The following is a 20,553-nucleotide window of genomic DNA, read 5'->3' on the forward strand; positions in this document are numbered from 1 at the left end:
TTACAAGCTTTTTGTATCTATGAGAACCTGTGGAGGAAGGCAAATTGTTACCGCCATGTTCTCTACCCACAAGTATTAAGTACAATTTTGATTTCAATCAAATCATGAGTTACAAGCCAGACCAATCTTCTTACAAGCTTTTTGTATCTATGAGAACCTGTGGAGGAAGGCAAATTGTTACTGCCATGTTCTCTACCCACAAGTACTGAATTCGACAAGCTTATAATTTCAAATGCGTAGGGACTCCTTCCCAGTAAGACTTTGAGAACAATCTGAAAACTTTCATTCAACTTTGTGAATCATTAAACTGTGATTGGCAATCACATTTCTGCTATCACGTACGTTTTTTGACTTGTCTCAAAATTCAACCACGGGTGCCCTGTAACAAATTAGGCCATCCCGTCCATTAATATAATATAAAAAAGAAAAGAGGTTAATTCATCATCTGTGCTAAAATGAGATAACGATTATGGTAGTGTTACTTACTCAAGACTTGTGTAGCATTCAAGCGGTGTTGTGGATCTTTAACGAGTATGCGTGAGATGAGGTCTTTGGCCAGCACGGAGATTTTGTCCCATACACCATTTTTGAGATCAACATCTTCTTTCAAAATCTTACATTTGAGTTCCAAGAAGTTGTCACCATGGAATGGCAATGCACCACTGAGCATGGCATACAGCAACACTCCAGCGCTCCAAATATCCACGCTCTCTGTATATCCTTGTCCATTCATAATTTCGGGAGCCACGTAGGCTGGGGTTCCCGTTTTATCATACAGAAGTTTACCTCCTGCAATTTCGCAATATTTTTCAACCAATTTATCCACCTATGATAATATAAAATAACATGATGACGATGGTACCCAAAATTTAAACTCTATCACTTAAAATTTATCGCATTAAATCTGAAATAAAAAATATGATACCTTTGTGAAACAGCGTAGCAAGACCGAAGTCACCCAACTTGACGACTGGATGCGTGAGGCTTCCTGTCAAGAAAATGTTTTCGGGTTTGATATCTCTGTGAACAACACCCTTTGCATGGCAATACAAAATGCTCTCCATCATCTGCTTGAATATCGTGGCAGCTTCCAATTCATCATCAGGCTTGTAACGGCCGCCTCTCTGCGTAACCGTTTGGAACAGATCTCCTAGGCTGCACAGCTCCAAAAGCAGATGTATATTCTGCGAATCCTCATAAACCGCATGAAGTTTCACAGTGCCCTCGTAACCGGAGACCCTACACATGACGTTTATTTCATTGAGGATCATATTGAGCGGTGTCTTATTTTTGTTGAGGGATTTGCAACAGAAAGCGATGCTTGTGGCCCTGTGGAAACATATATTAATTTTATGATGGGGAACCACGCTCAAGTCCACATTGCTGAATTCATAGTGGTTGTGAATTGAGCAATTATTAATTATGGGCATCAGTACTGATCTTCCTCCCCTATGAAAATTTGAATAATGGTTTTATAATATAATAATATAGGAGCGAGTGCTGCTCCCTTCTACAGTCGAGCAGCCACAGAAGGAAGTAAGAACGTGGGAAAGAAACATTTCAAAAAATCTCTGGAGAAGATTTCAGAAGCACGAAGTCCGGGGACATCTGGGAGAAGTGGAGACCAGGATCAGGAAGGGAATCAACAAGAAACTAGCAAAGAAAAGGAGAATGGAGGTAGCAGTGAAAGACCAGCTTCCACAAAGACAATTGGGGTCTGCAAGCCCAAGTCAGGCATTATTCCTCAGGTCATATTGAGCGACCCAGTGATACAGGCACATAGGGATCGTATGACAGAGAATGCAATCATATGCAAGTTCATGGGGCTATGGCCGACGGAGAGGGTGTTACATGTTTAGATAAGGAGCCATTGGAAGCCAAAGGGAGAAATGCATTTACATCTAGGTTCTAAGAGCCTTTTCACAGTAGTGTTCACAAGCCTAGAGGACAAAGATAGAGTGTTTGAAGGGAGGGCATATTTCTATGTTGCGGTAGGACTCTACATGCGGCCATGGATGATGAAATTTGTCCCGGAATGTGAAACATTCACATCAGTACCGGTTTGCATCAGACTATATTCCCTTCTTCTTGATTATTGGCTACCATAATCTTTGAAAGCCATAGGCAACAAGCTAGGGCATTTTCTTAAGATCTTAGAGGCAACTCTGAAAGGAAGGTATACCTCCTTTGCCCGAATATGTGTGGAAATGGATCTATCTAGAGCCCTTTTGGAAGCTATAATTTTAGAAGTATAGGATGAAGAATGGGTGCAGACTGTGGACTATGAGCACATACCATTTAGATGCTGCAAATGCCATGAACATGGGCATCTATATAGAGACTGCCCCACAATCAATAGGGAAAGCAACCAGAAAACCACTGTGGAGAGACATCACGAGGGTTTCACCAAGGTCAGGAGCAAAGGGAAAGGGGGAAAGCGTCCACACAAGAAGGCAAATGGGGATAGACATACACAACACAATAGATTCAAGATCTTGGAGGAAGAAGAGGGGAACAAGGAGACAGTTCAGGACATGGAGAATGTAACAAAGGAGGAGGATAAGGTAGCTAACATGGAGGATATCACAGTGAACAACTAGTAAAAGGATGATCTAGCAAGCTTGATGGAGATCGGTAGGGACCAGGAGATGACTCCAAGTGAAGTGGGAACAGAGAACCATGAGCTACAAGAGATTCTGGATAGGGAGAATCTAGATCTAGAGAAATTTCTAGAACAAAAAAAAACATAGGAGTGGACTCCCTACCAAAAGAGGACTATGACATAGTACAACAACTCTTTCTCTGGAGGTCACAAGCGAAGGGAGTTGGAGTCAAAAGAAATCATGAAAGCTAGGAGCCAAGTGGGGTCAAGATGATCAAGAATTCTCAGGCACAATCTCCAAATAACTCAGGTAGGAAAAGAGGAAGAAAGAGACAGAATGAACTGCTTAACGAATGTGGAAAACTATTGATCAAATCAGGTGAGAAGAAAGGTCTTACCAGCTATTCCTTTACTAATCTTTCTTAATGAAGCTCACGACCTGGAACATTAGAGGCATAGGGAATAGGAGGAAACAAAGAAATCTTAGTAACAGAATGAAAGAAGAAAAACCAGACATGGTTTTTTATTCAGGAGACAAATTGTTCAATGGAAAAGATAAGAGATATTCATAATAAGTGGTTATTCAAATATGAGTATTTAGAGGTTAAGGCAAACAACTTAGTGGGGGGGAATTCTCACCTGGTGGGACCCACAAAAATTTGGAATTCTGGATGCTGAAGCATCCAAGAACTATCTCTCCCTGATATGTCAACTTGTATGGGACAAGGAGATATACATGATTACAAATGTTTATGGACCTCAAAAGCAAGCAGACAAGCTCAAGTTTCTCACCTCCCTGGAGGATCTAAGAGCAAGACATACCATTTTTCCCTGGATCGTTGCAGGAGATTTCAATATGATAAGATCTCTTTCAAAAAAAAAAGGAGGCACTAGACAGCTAGGTAGAGACTCCATGGCCTTCCATAACTTCATTATGAACATGGGTCTAGTGGATACTGAAACAATGAATGGAACCTTCACTTGGAACAACAAAAGGGGAGGGGCTAATCAAGTTGCTTCCAAACTTGATAGATTCATTATTTCAGAAGACCTCATTCTCACAGGACCCACCATGACAGCCTCCATTATGCCCTTTGGAGGATCAGATCACTAGCCTGTACAGCTGGAAGCCACCTTTATGGGAACATTGAGAAACAAACCTTTCAGGTTTGAAAATTCCAGGCTCTCACACCTTAATTTCACTGATAACATTGATAAATGGTGGTGAGAGGAGTTGAATATTCAGGGCACAAAAATGTACATGCTCCAATAGAAACTTAAACATATCAAATCTCGTATTAAAGCTTGGAACAGAAAGGAATTTGGAGATATCTACAAAGCCAAAAGAGAAGCTAAGCAGAAGCTCCAGGAAATCAATCAGATCAACATCACAGAGGGCTTCACTGAAGAGCGACAAAAGCTAACTAACTCTCTACAGAAAGAATGGGAGGATCGATGCTTACAAGAAGAAATTTTCTGGAGGTAGAAACCAAGAATACAATGGATTAGAGAGGGAGAAAGAAACACAAAATTCTTCCATAAATCCACTATGGCTCACATGGCACACAACAGAATCACAAAAATCAAAGATTCTCAAGGTATTGAGCTTGTTTCTCACAATGATATGGAATCAATCCTTGTACAACACTTCTGCAATATTGCAAAGGAACTACTGGAGGACAGATCTAGGTTCATTGACCATTTCACTCAGTATATCCCTCAGCTGGTTGCTAGAGAAGACAACCACAATCTTAACAAGCCAGTATCGAAAGAGGAGGTCAGTGAAGTGATTAATGAAATGTAGAATGGAAAAGCACCAGGCTCGGATGGATTCAATGTAGACTTCTTCAAAGCTTGCCGTGAAACTATCAAACATGATATCCTCGAGGGTGTGGAAGACTTAAGAAGATCCAAAAAAATACTGAAGGCTCTGAATGCATCCTTCATAGCTCTGATTCCAAAGAAGGAAAATTCCATGACTCTAGATGGCTTTTGGCCCATAGCCCTATGTAATATGGTGTATAAAATTATCTCCGAAGTAATAGCCAATCAACTCAAACCACTTCTACCCTCTCTCATCTCGGAGGAGCAAACAGGCTATGTGGAGGGAAGACAAATCCTCAACAATATCATCCAAGCTCATGAGGTGGTACACTCACTCAAAAGAAAAAAACAAGCTGGTATGATTATTCAGTTGGACCTAGCGAAAGCCTATGACAAATTGAGCTGGTCTTACATAAGAGCAATTCTAAAATCCTATGGTTTTGACCAGAATTGGATAAGATGGGTCATGGAATTAGTTAACTAAACCAGTTTTTCCATACTACTTAATGGAGCTCCATCAAGGATCTTCACACCCTTCAGAGGGCTCAGACAAGGAGATCCGCTCTCAATGTTCCTCTTTGTCCTCATGATGGAATGGCTAGGCAAAGCGATTAAAAGGGCAAATGTTGAACGACGAATTCAGGGTATCAAACTTCCTCGGATGGAGAGGCAAACACTTGTCAACAATTTGTGGATGATACAATGTTGCAGGGCATACCCACAGTCAGGGAAGCTAGAGCAATAAAAAACATCTTAAATGAATTTGCTATGGAAGCAGGCATAAAGGTAAGCCTTGATAATTTAACTAACTTATATCCATTGTAATTGGTCAAATTATATAGAAATAAAAATCTCTCTGTTAGAGGAAGATTTTTGTAATAGTTGGTTTTGTTAATGAATACAAGTTTTTGTGTGTGTGTGAAACTCTGTCATCCCGAAAACATTTTTAGTTTTTCCTGTGTTAAGAAACAGAGCATTATTCTCTGTTCATTTTTGTTTTGGAATTATCAGAAATTCCCAACAGCTTTCATATGCTTTGGGCAGATTTGGCTGTTGTGGCAATCCCCCATTGTAGTATAAGCCATGACCGACTTATACTCACTCATTAATTCCTCAGGCAAATCGTCCACTGGAGGCTTCGGATTCATTCCACCCATTAGTTCCTCAGTGAAATTGTCCACCAGAGGCCTCGGATTCATTCCAGCCACAGTCACACCTGTAGATATAGAGTCATTTTCGTCGAGCAAAAACACAATATCAAACACCAAAAGAAAATGGTGTGAAACCAAAGCTCTCCCACTTTCATTGCATATGATGGGATGATTTACCCCTTTTTGTTTACAGGTCACACGGACTTATTTGAGCACAACCATTGGAGCTTCCCACCCTTGACTCTATACAATGCAAAAGAATGGGGAACGAACTAGGACATGATACAATGCAAAAGAATGGACAATGAACCACGAGACGGTTGCAGTAGCAGTGTCTACACTGCCACCATTGGGAAATAAAGGGCTATGAAAATTTGGAACCAGGGAACAACAAGATAGTTGTCCCTAGGCAAGACATAGCCATGAAGGCGGTTATGATGGGAAACTCCAGAACCAGGGAATAGGAAGATAGTCGACCCTAGGCAAGCCATAGCTATGAAGGCGGTTATGATGGGAAACTCCACAACGCCTAAGCAAGCAAGGGCAACATCCCTTCTCGCCTTTTTACAGTCTCTCAGGATACAGAGTGGCATGAGTCATTATAACGAACTTCGAGCTTAGTGTTTCATGTAACCAACTTCCAACGCAGCAATTCCCACCCCCTATAATGATCCAACTGGTGAAATTTTTTTAATAGTCTGACACATCGGATCAATGGCCAAGGATGGTACACCGTGGCATATAGGCAAGTTCTTTTTAGAGGGAAATTCTTAAGGTGTCATTAACCATACCATGTTATGAGCCAATATTATGGCTACCATATTATGAGCCAATATTATGGCTCACTGATACCATATGCCCAAAAACTATTTCTCATTTCACAATCAAAATATTTTATAAATATTTTTTTTATTTAATTTTATTATACGGTTTGGGTAGAGAGACAACTTCCATCCTGGTATGGAAGATATGTTGTAATGTCCTGTTAGATTATGTAACTTAAATATTTTGACTTAGTCAAATTATATAAAAATAAGAATGAAAAAATAAATAAATTATTAATTAAAACATCTTGCCTCATTGAAATTACATAAAAATACAAATTAAACTAAAAAAATAAAATTAATAATTAAATTAGCCTAAATCCATCTTAACTCTCAATCTATCAAGCAGGGATCAAATCTCTCGAAGTGCAAAGACATTTGATCTTTTTCTATGTTTTGCACTTAGAAAAGAGGTTTGCACCTAGAGAGATTTAACCTATCTAGCACTTATAGATCCACAATTAATATAGATCTATGTTGGTTAATTTTTTTTCAACACATGTCAAAAGCTTAAAGTGCATCCCTCTTTTATTTCCACTATAGATTTTTTTGGCCTTAAATAATTGAAAAAATATATGGTACAAGAGAGGACATAATGACCACCCCTACCTTAAAAAAAGAAAGAAAAAATTGTTTGATAATGATAAGAGTATTTTGGGGTACACAAATGGAAGACCTTGTAATATCAACTGCAATTCGATCTCTAAATCAGTTATGTAAATCCGATGCATAAAAACTGGACAACCTAATGAAAACTGTCTCCGGGCCTTTTTGTATATATCAGAATACCATAAAATTACAAGAAGATTAATGAAAACTGTCTCCGGGCCTTTTTGTATTTATCAGAATACCGTAAAATTACAAGAAGATCACTAGTCTTGTGGATGAAAGCAAATTGTTAGGGCCATATTTGCTACCCAGAACATTAAACAGATAGAAGTTTAGATCTGGATTCCACAAGGTGACATTTTCAAATTCAGAAGGTCTCCCTTCGCTTCGTAAGACATAATAATTTGATAACATTCACCCGTGCAGTACGCACAATTGCGAACCATTAAACTGTGATTGGCAGTCACATTTCTGTTGTTATGCTATCACGTGCTTTTCTTTGACATGTCTCAAAATTCAACCACGGGTGCCCTGTAACAAACACCATCCATTAATGTAATATAAAAAGAGAAGAGGTTAATTCATCATCTGTGCTAAAATGAGATAAGGATTATGATGATGGTAGTCATCAGGTTACTTACTCAAGACTTGTGTAGCATTCAAGCGGTGTTGTGGATCTTTGACGAGCATGCGTGAGATGAGGTCTTTGGCCAGAATTGAGATTTTGTTCCACACACCATTTTTGAGATCAACATCTTTTTTCAAAATCTTACGCTTGAGTTCCAAGAAGTTGTCACCCTCGAATGGGAATTTACCACTGAGTATGGCATACTGTTGGGTATTTTTGATGCAAAATACCAAAACCAAACAAACTTAACACCACAGAGGCAATGCTCTGTTTCCACTGTTCCAGGATCTTTTGCACAGGGAAGCTTTAAAACAAATATACTCATAACAGCCCATTACACAGCCATAAAAATATTTCTATTGATTAAAATATAAAGCCTGAAACAACATTCATCCTCTTTGCTGAGAGGGATTTACCAAAACTTACATTCACCCATCAAAAACAAAAACTCTGTCTTTTCTCTCCACCTGAGAGTTCACTGTGCTGGGTTTACTGCTGTAAAACCCCTTTTCCATTCATTGCTGTGAAAAACATTTTACACACATACTACTGTAAAGTAAATTTACATTTACATCTGAGTGAAATCCCTTTTTTTTACATTCCTGGATTTTCACATTACAAAAAAAACTTATGCATTCTTTTCTTTTGCATTTCAATGCAAATCCAATTCATTAATAAAATCTATGCACTACTGTGCAATGTCTTCACCTGCTTCATGTGCGCTCCCCTGTTCTCTTCACTCACACTGCTGTGCATAAACTTCTATTTCATTTTTGCTCCACACCGGGCTCTCACACTACATACATACCTTTTTATTACAATGAGAAAACTGGATTATTTGTGCACTGCTGTGCAACAATACATATAGTTTTTCCGCTGCTGCTACGTTTCTCCCATGCCCAATAACAACTCCATAATGCTCCTCGCTGCTGCGAACACACATATATCTTTTTGTTCTCCTCCCGTGTGCGATAATACAATGCCATACAAAGTCAACGTTTTACAAAAAAATATTTTTATGTGTCAACAAAACTAAATGCAATATTGTGTGCCGTATGGACAAAACTTAAAAGTTCACCAACGCATATGACATTGCATTAAAACCAGGTATGGTCAACCAGACTTAGTTTTTTTTACTCCACGCAAATATTTAAATCGTTGCAGGCTCGTATGCAGGTATGCAGGTTTCATTGATCGACGGCGGAGGACGATCAGGCAGATCGGACGGCTCACAAGAATATCGGAAGGCATCATATGACTGAACAATACCACCCGAGAAACTTACGTTGGCTGATGTCAGGTCAGAAACACGTGGCGCCACCATATTCCATCGGGTTCGTTTGCCGGATTATTCCTTCGCCGGAAATTTGGTCCGAGAAGTTCCAGGCGTGTATGCTGAACAGTTTCTGGCGATGTTGCCGCTGCGTTGAAATTACGATTTCAACACTTCCCTTTAATTTCAACTGCTGGGCATTCAAACATACCCAAGCACTTCCTCACATCGAGGGATTCACCAACACTGCGATTACAAAGACATCTTCCTCACATAGAGGGATTCACCAACTGCTTCTGATGCAGTTCACAAACAAACAAAGTTGTCTTCCTCTTAATGGAGGGATTAACCTGAAACTGTGCTTAAGAGCACCTTCCTCATGACAGAGGGATTCACCATAACAATGTGCTGAAGAGCACCTTCCTCTTGACAGAGGGATTCACCTGTGACTATGCTGAAAAGCATCATCCTCTTGATAGATGGATTTACCACACTATGCTGAAAAGCATATTCCTCTTGACTGAGGGATTCACCATGACACTGTGCTGAAAAGCACCTTCCTCTTTAATAGAGGGTTTCACCAAATGACTGTGCTGAAAGGCACCTTCCTCATTAACAGAGGGATTACAAACAGACACTGCTTTACATGCAGTTTCAAAAACAAACAATCATTGCACTATTCTTTTATGCTGCTGCATATTCTCTGCTGCATTGTTGTGCCATCTTCTTTACTGTGTCTATCCCACACTGCTGCGTCTACACTTGATGTTGTGTTGCTGCACTTCACTTACATTTCTTTGCAAACTCTGCATTGCTGTGCATTCTTCAAAGACATAATACTCTGTCTTTTCTGGAACAATTACTCTGTCCCACCTTACAAATTTACACTGCTGTGTGTAAACATTTCTTACACTCACTGCTGTTGCATACATTGCATTTCAATTCAATGAACAACAAATTCATTACATTTACCTTTACTGCTGTAAGGAAAATTTCTTTTGCATGTGCTGCTGTTCAAAACTTCTTGCTGCTGCATTTTTTTATTTGCATTGCTGTGTGCTTCTCCTTCTTGCCATCATGCTGCTGTCCATAACTTCTTGCTGCTGCATTGCCTCTGCAATTTGCACTGTCACTGCCTTTTGTTTCATCATACTGCTGTGCCCATACTCTTGGCACTTCATTCTCCACACAAAAAATAACACGGGCTGTTACTTTTTATACCCTTGCTTCACACAATCTTCAGTTTCATTTTTTTAATTACACAATGCACTGCTGTGCAATTCCTTTGGCTTTCTGCTGCCACACACATTCTTATACATCCAGTGTGCATTAAAAATCTGTTGTCCTTGTTTTTCTTTATCCATTTCTTTGCATGCTGCATTGCATATGAAGAAAAAAAAACATTACATTTTTCACTGCTGTGTGAAAAATTTTCATTGCATTCTCAGCCACTGGGCATTTACGCTCTGCTGCGTTTTGCCTTCTTCTCATTTTCTTCTCATTGGTTTGCATTTTCATTCTCAATACAAAACATTTCCATCTGCTGTGTATTATACTCACTCTGCTGTGAGTATGTTCTCTCACTTTACATAAAAGGGAAACTACATTCCATTGCTATGCATTTCAATGCATGTGCTGCATAACAAAAATTTCCAAACTACTGTTTTGTATTTTGTCTTCCCACTGCTGTGAGGGTTTCCATGCTTTGCATTTTTCTCTTATCTCCCTGCTGCTCTTTACATTTCAGCACTGCCATCTTTTCTTCTTTATGCATTTCTGTGCATATTGCATAAACACAAAGCAAAAACATTGCTGATTTCATCACTGCTGCATATTACCTTTTAGAGGGATTAACAAAGATTTCATTTGCAACTGCTGCGCTGCAATACATCCTCCATCAACAAATGACTGTTAATACAGTTCAGCAAACAAAAATTACAAGCTCCCCTTTAATGTATGCTTGTCTTCTTTTGGCAGACTTTTCTCAAAACAAGTTTAGATCCACTGGGGAGTTCAAGGGGTTTTCAGATTGCCTTTCCTTCCTTCTCCATACTTGTGTAACTTTCTTCTTTTGCATGGGTCTAGCTTGTGTAAGAGCCCATGTCAAGTTACAGTCACGTGCCATATGCCCAATGTTATGACACTTGAAGCATTCAACTTTATTCATGAATGAGAATTCATGATTTCTTCTTGTGAAATTATTTCTTGGAGATTGTCGGGGACCACAACATCTATCTCCATGAAATGCTCTACAGTCTTTTGCCATATGACCAAAGTTTGAGCAAGCATAACAATAACCATAAAATGAACTTTGGTACCTGGGAGATGGAGGTTTTCTTGATGCACTTCTGAAGCCTTGCTGCCTTGAAATCCTTTGATGATCACCATTGCCTCTTACCTCTTTGACATCAGCTACACTTCTTCTTGGAGCTGGATTTCTTCTATTGCAGCCTTCATTTTTCTCCTTGCCTTTGCTGGAACTAGGAGCATCACCATCTCTTTCTGGCTTCTTCACATCTCCTTTGCTTAAAGCATCCTCATCCTTGTTTGAGGGTTCACCTACATACCCAAGTCCTGATTTATCAGATGGAGATCTGTGATAGCTGAGCATGTCATCCAAAGCTTGAGAGCTCTTCATGATTTTGTTCATCCCTTCAACCTTTTTCCTGAGGAGGACAATCTCTTCTTCTAACTTTTCACATTCATTATTTTTCATTGCTAGTTGTCCCTCAGTTTCTTCCTTGCTACGAGTAGCTTCAGCTGCTACTATTTTGAGGGAGATAATATCTGACTTCATTTTGGAGATTTCTTCATCTTTTGCTTGACTGCTCTTCATTTTCTTTTCAGCTCCTTGTGCCTGCTTCCTGGCTTCTTGTAGTTCAGACTTAAGGGAGGAGACCTCTACCTTGTACTGTCCAATCTCTTCTACAAGCTTACTCACTCTCATGTGCCTTTGTTCAAGTTGACTTGTCAAGACATCTGCCTGCTTCTTTGTTTCATTCAGCTGATTTGTCATGGATATGACTTCTTCATGATGATTCTTCTTGCATTCTTCAAGTTCCTTCTTAAGCTTGGCAAGCTCTTCATCCCTTTCTCTTACTTAAAGTTTGATGAGGTCAACCTTCTCATTCTCAACTTCTATGATGGGTTCTTCTTGACTCATTGTCATGGTCAGTGCTCCCTTTGCATGAAGGTCATGCAGTCTGTCCCATATATCCTTTGCTGATGTATATTTTCCTAGATTCTTCTTCACAGAATCAGGGAGACCATCCAAGATAGTCTTTGCTGCTTGTGCATCATACTCCATGGATTCTTTATCCATCTTGCTATCATCAATCACTGATTCCCAGATTTCAATCCCTTGAGACTGTAAGACAGCCCTCATTTTTATTTCCCACATATCAAAATCTCCATTAAACTTTGAAGCCTCAAATACAATGCTTTCAAATAGATCGTTTTCAATTTTAATAGAAGAGGGAGACAGAACCTTAGGGGATTTGGACACTTTCTTCTTTGACCTTGCCATTCTTAACTATGTTTAAAATACCTGACTGTGTTTTTTAAAACACCTCACTGTCTTTAGCAATTATACACAAAAAAAATCTGAGAAATACCTGAATCTTTTGCCTGAAACTTCACACTGCTGGAGAAGCTTTACTGCTGCTGCAACAAGAGTCTTTCCTTCAGCTTCTTTGACACTTTTAAAGAGCCTGAACCAGCTCTGTCACCATCAAAGAGCCTGGACTAGCTCTGATACCATTGTTGGGTATTTTTGATGCAAAATACCAAAACCAAACAAACTTAACACCACAGAGCCAATGCTCTATTTCCACTGTTCCAGGATCTTTTGCACAGGGAAGCTTTAAAACAAATATACTCATAACAGCCCATTACACAGCCATAAAAATATTTCTATTGATTAACATATAAAGCCTGAAACAACATTCATCCTCTTTGTTGAGAGGGATTTACCAAAACTTACATTCACCCATCAAAAACAAAAACTATGTCTTTTCTCTCCACCTGAGAGTTCACTGTGCTGGGTTTACTGCTGTAAAACCCCTCTTCCATTCATTGCTGTGAAAAACATTTTACACACATACTACTGTAAAGTAAATTTACATTTACATCTGAGTGAAATCCCTTTTTTTTACATTCCTGGATTTTCACATTACAAAAAAACTTATGCATTCTTTTCTTTTGCATTTCAATGCAAATCCAATTCATTAATAAAATCTATGCACTACTGTGCAATGTCTTCACCTGCTTCATGTGCGCTCCCCTGTTCTCTTCACTCACACTGCTGTGCATAAACTTCTATTTCATTTTTGCTCCACACCGGGCTCTCACACTACATACATACCTTTTTATTACAATGAGAAAACTGGATTATTTGTGCACTGTTGTGCAACAATACATATAATTTTTCCGTTGCTGCTACGTTTCTCCCATGCCCAATAACAACTCCATAATGCTCCTCGCTACTGCGAACACACATATATCTTTTTGTTCTCCTCTCGTGTGCGATAATACAATGCCATACAAATTCAACGTTTTACAAAAAAATATTTTTATGTGTCAACAAAACTAAATGCAATATTGTGTGCCGTATGGACAAAACTTAAAAGTTCACCAACGCATATGACATTGCATTAAAACCAGGTATGGTCAACCAGACTTAGTTTTTTTTACTCCACGCAAATATTTAAATCGTTGCAGGCTCGTATGCAGGTATGCAGGTTTCATTGATCGACGACAGAGGACGATCAGGCAGATCGGACGGCTCACAAGAATATCGGAAGGCATCATATGACTGAACAATACCACCCGAGAAACTTACGTTGGCTGATGTCAGGTCAGAAACACGTGGCGCCACCATATTCCATCGGGTTCGTTTGCCGGATTATTCCTTCGCCGGAAATCTGGTCCGAGAAGTTCCAGGCGTGTATGCTGAACTGTTTCTGGCGATGTTGCCGCTGCGTTGAAATTACGATTTCAACACATACAACAACACTCCAGCGCTCCAAATATCCACGCTCTCCGTATATCCTTGTCCATTCAAAATTTCGGGAGCAACATAGGCTGGGGTTCCCATTTTATCATACAGAAGTTTACCTCCTGCAATTTCGCAATATTTTTATTGCGGTATGATAATTATTTAAGATAAAAAATAAATTTGTGTACTCTTTTTTTGAAATTACAAAATATATTTATATAAAAACTACAAGATGCTACCCAAAATTATAAAAATTCCAGACCAAAATAACGGTCACTTAACCGAAAAACTTTATCACATGAAGTCTGAAATTAAAAATACGATACCTTTCTCAAAGAGCGTAGCAAGACCGAAGTCACCCAACTTGACTACCGGATGCGTGAGGCTGCCGGTCAAGAAGATGTTTTCCAATTTGATATCTCTATGAACAACACCCTTTGCATGGCAATACAAAATGCTCTCCATCATCTGCTTGAAGATCATGGCAGCTTCCAATTCAGCATCAGGTTTGTAACGGCCACCTCTCTGCATAACCGTTTTGAACAGATCTCCTAGACTGCACAGCTCCAAAACTAGATGTGTATTCTGCGAATCCTCATAAACCCCATGAAGTTTCACAATGCCGTTGTAACCGGAGACCCTACACATGACGTTTATTTCATTGAGGATCATATTGAGCGGTGTCTTATTTTTGTTGAGGGATTTGCAGCAGAAAGCGATGCGTATGGCCCTGTGGAAACATATACTAATTTTTTGACGGGGAACCACGCTCAAGTCCACACCATTGAATTCATAGTCATCGTGAATTGAGCAATTATTAATTATGGGCATCACTGATCTCTCTTCTCCCTCCCCCATGCATTGCTTCATCTTGATTGAACAGCGACGCTTTAAGGCGTTCTTCGTCTGTTCCTCCATCTCCTCCTCCCCGTGGATATTCACTATGGTGGCTACGGCTAATGTTGTAAGCTGCTCCATCATTTTTCATTCAGTCAGTCACTCTGATCGATTCATGGGGGCAACAATTACAGCCACATATACATATATATATTCATATTCAATGGGTAGCGTACATGCCCTTTGCCCTTTTTCCGTTGCCTTTTTAATTATGGAACCCTTAAAAATAGAGAGCTCTCACTCCAGTTCGCTTTTCTATTTTTTTATTATGAAACTCTTAAAATACACATATCTCACTTCAGTTGGGTTTTAAAATAGACAACCATCTTAAAGTTAGGATGCAGATTATTCTTTTCTAATAAACTGTGCCCCTTTCCCACTTAAAAAACGGGTTCGGTCTTGTTAATGCGTTTATTTTATGATGCTGTAATTGCTCATTTTACTCTCCGTCAATGTCACAGCTGTAATTTCTCATTTTACTCTCCGTTAATGTCACAGTTGACTTGCTGTTCAAATGACAATTTTCTTTATTATTTTTCTGTGTGAGGTGTAATTTCTATCAACAATTATTCCTGTTTTTCAAATTCAACATCCGTTTTATAAAAGGAATTATTTTTTGTTGTCAACTACTAGATTCTGCATCTTATGTAGGTCTTTAACTGCACCCAATTTACATATTTTGCCCTCTAAGAAAAGTAATTTAATTGAATGTTTTTTAATCTTTTTAACATCATTATGTAGTACTTTTTAATCATTTAACTAATGATGTAATACCCGTGTAAGGAGCAGAAACCGTTTGTGACCAAAGTTGTTCCCTGAACATTGTGGCTAATGAATTCCAAGATTGTGTGGATATGCATAGGACATAATTCCTCAAGATGGTTTTATATATATGTAATTGTTTTTTGATATGATATTATGGCTAAGGTTGTAAGTTTATAATATTTAAACAAAAATCTTGTTAAAAAACTAGGAGTGAAGTTATTTATGTTTTCCACATACTTCCAAATTACAGAGAAGGTTATTCCTTTTTTCAAAATTGTCTAGGATTTGCTCTTACTTCCATTGCAAACACAAGCCACATCATCTAAAAATATAACCTGCAAGATGTTAGTTAAGAGCATACATAACACAACAGATTTATAGTCAAAGACTTAGACGGCAATAGCAAAGAGTAATTTTAGAGACAAACAAATGGAGAAACAACAAGATCACTCAATTAGAAATAGTGGAATAGATAAAACAATCACTGGAGAACAGAAATCACTTAGCATTATATAACAAGCTTGGGCCTTGGCTTGCCTTCCTTGGCCAGAGAAATTACAAATTTATAGAGGCTGAAGAAGGATCTAGAATCCTGCATGTGTTCTAGATGGAGATCTAGAAACTAATGGCAGTGTAGAAAGATCTAGAAACCTGCATGTGTTCTAGATGAAGATCTAGAAACTAATGGTGGTGTAGAAGGATCTAGAATCCTGCATATGTTCTAGATGGAGATCTAGAAACTAATGGCAGTGTAGAAGGATCTAGAATCCTGCATGATATTGGCTTCACACTTAACATTCTCCCACTTGAAGCCAAATAAGAGTCATGAATCAAGTCACATCGAGTCCTACCATGCCTCTACATAACTCATGTTTATTTCGTGGTAGAATCTTAGTGAGCATATCAACAAGGTTCCTATCTGTATGGATCTTTTCCAAGGATAACAGTTCTTCCTCCAACACATGCTGAATCCAATGGTACCTTAAGTCAATGTGCTTGGTTTTTGAAAGAAATGTTGGGTTTTTCGCCAAGTGAATGGCACTCTAGCTATCACAATATAACATTGTATACTTGTCCGCTTTATTCCATCTCTCCTCAAAATTGATGCATCCACAACATCTCTTTACAAGCTTATGTTGCAGCTATGTACTCTGATTTGGTTGTAGAGAGGCCTACTATTCTTTGTAGCCTTGACACCCAAGAAACTGTCGCACCTGCAAATGTACACAAATAACCTGTAGTGGATTTTCTGGTGTCCATATCTCCAGCCATATCTACATTTGTAAATCCTTCAAGCACAGTCTCATCATGACCAAAACATAAACAATAATGGCTAGTACCCTTGAGATATCTTAAAATCCATTTTACTGCTTGCCAATGTTGTTTGCCTAGATTGGCAAGGAACTTACTCACTACTCCCACTGAATATGCAATGTCTAGTTGTGTGCATACCATGGCATACATCAAACTACCATTTGCTGAAGCATAAGGAATCTTGCTCATCTCTTCTTTCTCCTTGTCATCACTAGGACATAATTCAGTACTCAGCTTGAAGTGGGCTACAAGGGGTGTACCTTGAAGTGGGCCACAACCTTTTGTTTTTCTTGTCACGCATAATCCGCATGCCCAATATCTGTTGTGCTGGTCCCAAATCCTTCATTGTAAATTTTCTACACAAATCTTTCTTTAGCCTATTGATCTTATTCTTATCATGCCCAACAATCAATATGTCATCTTTATCTTGGATTTGTCCTTCTCTTTATCTTTATCTTTATCTTGTAGAATTCCTCTGTGTATTCCTTTACTATCATAGACCTATGTCTGAGATTCTGCATCTATATAAATAATGTCTGTTGATAGTCACTTGGCAAAAACTTACTTTTCAGCTTTACCACCATTCTATTCCAATTCTTAATTGGTTGTTTACCAAGTCTTCTTCTTTTTGCCTACACTCCATCCCACCAAAGTGCTACATGTCCTTCAATTTTGTGACAGCAAACTTCACCTTCTTTCCTTCTTCTATTTCTTCATAGTCAAAGAATTTCTCCATGTCATTAATCCTATATATCAATTCTTTCGGGCTTAAGCTTCCTATATAGATTGAAACTTAAAGTCTGGGCTTAGATGTGGATCTCAATACTGACTTAAAGAATCTCATTTCCGGAGTTACATCTGCAGGTTCCTCATCTTCTGCAGCTCCAACTTCAAGTTCATTGACATGTACAGTATCTGCATCTCTTCCCATTTCCATTGCTTCCAATCTAGCTTGCATTTGTTGCATAGCTTCCAACACTTCAACATTTGCAACTAGTCTTCCTCTTCTTCAACCACCACCTCTTCCTCCAACTCTGAAAGCCATGCTGGATTTCTTTTTTTGATCCTTGATATCATGTTCAATGCTAGTAGGCTTCTTTGATACCACAAATGGTGGTCTAGTTGCAGGTATAAGGGATAATCGTTCAAATCCTGAAACGATCTCCTCAAGTGCAGGTGGAAATTCTTCTTGGATTTCCCCTGGAATATCAGTCATCTGCCTCCAAACATAGTGTTTAAGCTAAAACAACTAAATTGTATAAATTAACCGAAATATGGCCAACCTTCAGATTACCAGCGGAATTGAAAAGAAACAAAAACTCCAGTTAAAACTTTATTGCATCTGTCATTCCCCAAACCTTTATCACTTTAATTCTTCGCCCTCGATCTTCTCCTTCAATCCGACGGTTGTCGCTTTCCTCGCTCGCAAAATAGCTGGATGATCTTCCACCATTGATCAAGCCCGCTTGATCCAACGGTTGACACGTAATATCGCGTGTAATTCTTGCCAATGTTTAACAAGTCAAGAGCATGCGAGAAAAGCAGGTTCCCCGTGCTATGTGTCGGCTGCTAAATGGAATCACGTGACTCCACCAAAATACCACTTACCACTTTAAGTCCACGCGAAAAACAACTTTCACCTTCAAAGAACACTTCAATCCTCTATTAACACCTCCATTTCTTTGTGCTTGATGACCGTTGGATCTATGGATTTGTTGATCAAATGATCTAGATCTACTCGAGGGTTCTCGCAACTTTGTCAGGTTTTCTCTGATCCACTAAGTTTTAGCACTTTCGCTACATTTAGACTAGTTCTAAGTTATATTCTTAAAACACATCCAGGCACTTTCGATACATAAAGAATGATGATTTTAAATGCAATATCACAAGAATTATACAGAATCTAACTCAAAAGGGCCAAACTAGAAATCAACAACTCAGGAATATTTCGAAGGACAGTAAGACCTCCGGGATTGACCATTCATGTATAGATACATAGAGATACAGAGTTATCTAGGTTTTACAATCAAGTCCTCATTTTCCAAATCCAACCAAATCCTTTTACATTAATTCAAAACTTACTTAAATACCTTACATTCAACAATCAAATCCTCAATCAATGGATCAAATCTGCGTAATCCTAGATAAATACCTAATTTGCATGATATTCTCCTCGAGAATCTCAACTAAGCCTAAATACTTAATTTAATTACAAAATAACTCAAATCCCTGAATTCTAGCTCAAATCCTATCTAGAAAGCTTTGTAAACTAACAGCTAAAGGATCCCACTCCTTTGCTTGTAAACTTTTCTTTTTTTTTTGAACAAAATTTGAAGCCTTTTGTCTTCAAGCCTCATGCTCCTGCATCAACTTTTGATCCCTCTTGGGGTTTCATAGATCCAATGTTGAGATGGATCTAGGTTGACATTAATACATTAATAACTATACACTTATACATTAATCTAGAAATTAACAAATTAATAATATTGTAATCTACACATTAATAATACATTAAAAATATGTTAGTCTACACATTAACTATACAATAATATATACATTAACGCATGTGGATATGGCCATCATGTTCAACCATAGTTAACCATAAGCACCATCTTTAACATGCCCATAATCAACCTTAAGCATCATGTCTCACTTATCCATAATCATCTCATACCCATAGTCAACACGGGCATAAATATTAATACAATCTTGAAAGCTAATATTTTTTATTTAATATTTACTATTTAATTTTCAAGTTTTTTCAATATTCAATTTTTAATATTTATAACATTAATTACCATATTAATGTTAACTGCTCTTCCGCACCAACCTTGGACTTAGAAGCACCAACTCCCAAGACATCAATCCTTCCAGTTCTGAGGCACCAACATCAAGGACACCAATCCTTCTAGTTCTGAGGCACCAACCCCAAGGACACCAATCCTTCCAACTTCTGAGACACCAACCCCAAGGGCTCCGACCCAATCTTGTTAAGGCATGTTTGATAGTAATGTTCTGCTCTCAGAACTCTTCTTTACTGAGTTATGTCTATTTACAGCTTCATTGTAGTCTCCATGCTACAACATTAATGACTACCAGTCTTCTTATGAAGAAGTTTATACAACTCTTCATACTGTCCACACAGAGTCTGCAACAGCCATCATGATCTCTCATAATGTCTCCACACAGCTTTAGTGAGTCTACTATTAGCTGCACTAAGCTCTGCACAGAACCAAATCTCTGTTTCAGGCGTCTATTCTATCAGTCATAGTAAATGCTTCGGGTGTGACTGCTTCTCATTGTTCTTTGCTATTGCAATCTCTTACTTCCCAGATATACATTCACATATGCTTTAATACCAGTGTTGGCTACTGCTCCCTTCAAATGATGTCAGATAAAACTTTATTTATCACATCATAGAATTGTACTTCAAAATGCATTATGTACTTCATTAATTCATCGCTGGTTTGAGCCTTTCACAGGTTAGCCCGATCAACAGAGTTGTTCGTCCATCGTCTTCCTCCTGTCCTGCTGGGCCTTCGGCTGCCTTTGTTTCTTCCAGTTTGCCAACAACCACTCATAAAGGCAATTCTATATTTTCTTATACTGATACGCTTGACCTTTGGCTTCCCTTTCGCTCACTTGAACTTTCGCTTCCTCTATGCTCGCT

General features: G+C 38.6%; 1 protein-coding gene across 1 annotated transcript; it reads right to left on the reverse strand.

Moving 5' to 3' along the window:
- Positions 1–320: 320 nt before the first annotated feature.
- Positions 321–14,885, reverse strand: LOC149233717 (calcium-dependent protein kinase 25-like). Its single transcript, XM_089382272.1, has 5 exons — positions 14,234–14,885; positions 13,918–14,029; positions 926–1,239; positions 487–789; positions 321–379 (listed from the first exon to the last, which is right to left on the reverse strand). Exons 1-5 carry the CDS (start codon positions 14,883–14,885, stop codon positions 321–323), a joined length of 1,440 nt encoding a protein of 479 aa, XP_089238398.1.
- Between the last annotated feature and the right edge of the window lie 5,668 nt (positions 14,886–20,553).

This window comes from Pinus tabuliformis, chromosome J (genome assembly GCF_031772625.1).
Source record: "Pinus tabuliformis cultivar Carrire ecotype Pingquan chromosome J, CPIR1, whole genome shotgun sequence".
NCBI lineage: Eukaryota > Viridiplantae > Streptophyta > Pinopsida > Pinales > Pinaceae > Pinus > Pinus tabuliformis.

Bases quoted from the DNA above. Each gene is read 5' to 3' on its own strand.
- LOC149233717 (XM_089382272.1), bottom strand. From the start codon at position 14,885: ATGGAGCAGCTTACAACATTAGCCGTAGCCACCATAGTGAATATCCAC. The intron at 14,030-14,233 runs GTATCGTATTTT...GCGAAATTGCAG, and splicing joins TGCTACGCTCTTTGAGAAAG to GAGGTAAACTTCTGTATGAT. The intron at 1,240-13,917 runs GTATGTGTTGAA...CGTCATGTGTAG, and splicing joins TGGAGCGCTGGAGTGTTGTT to GGTCTCCGGTTACGAGGGCA.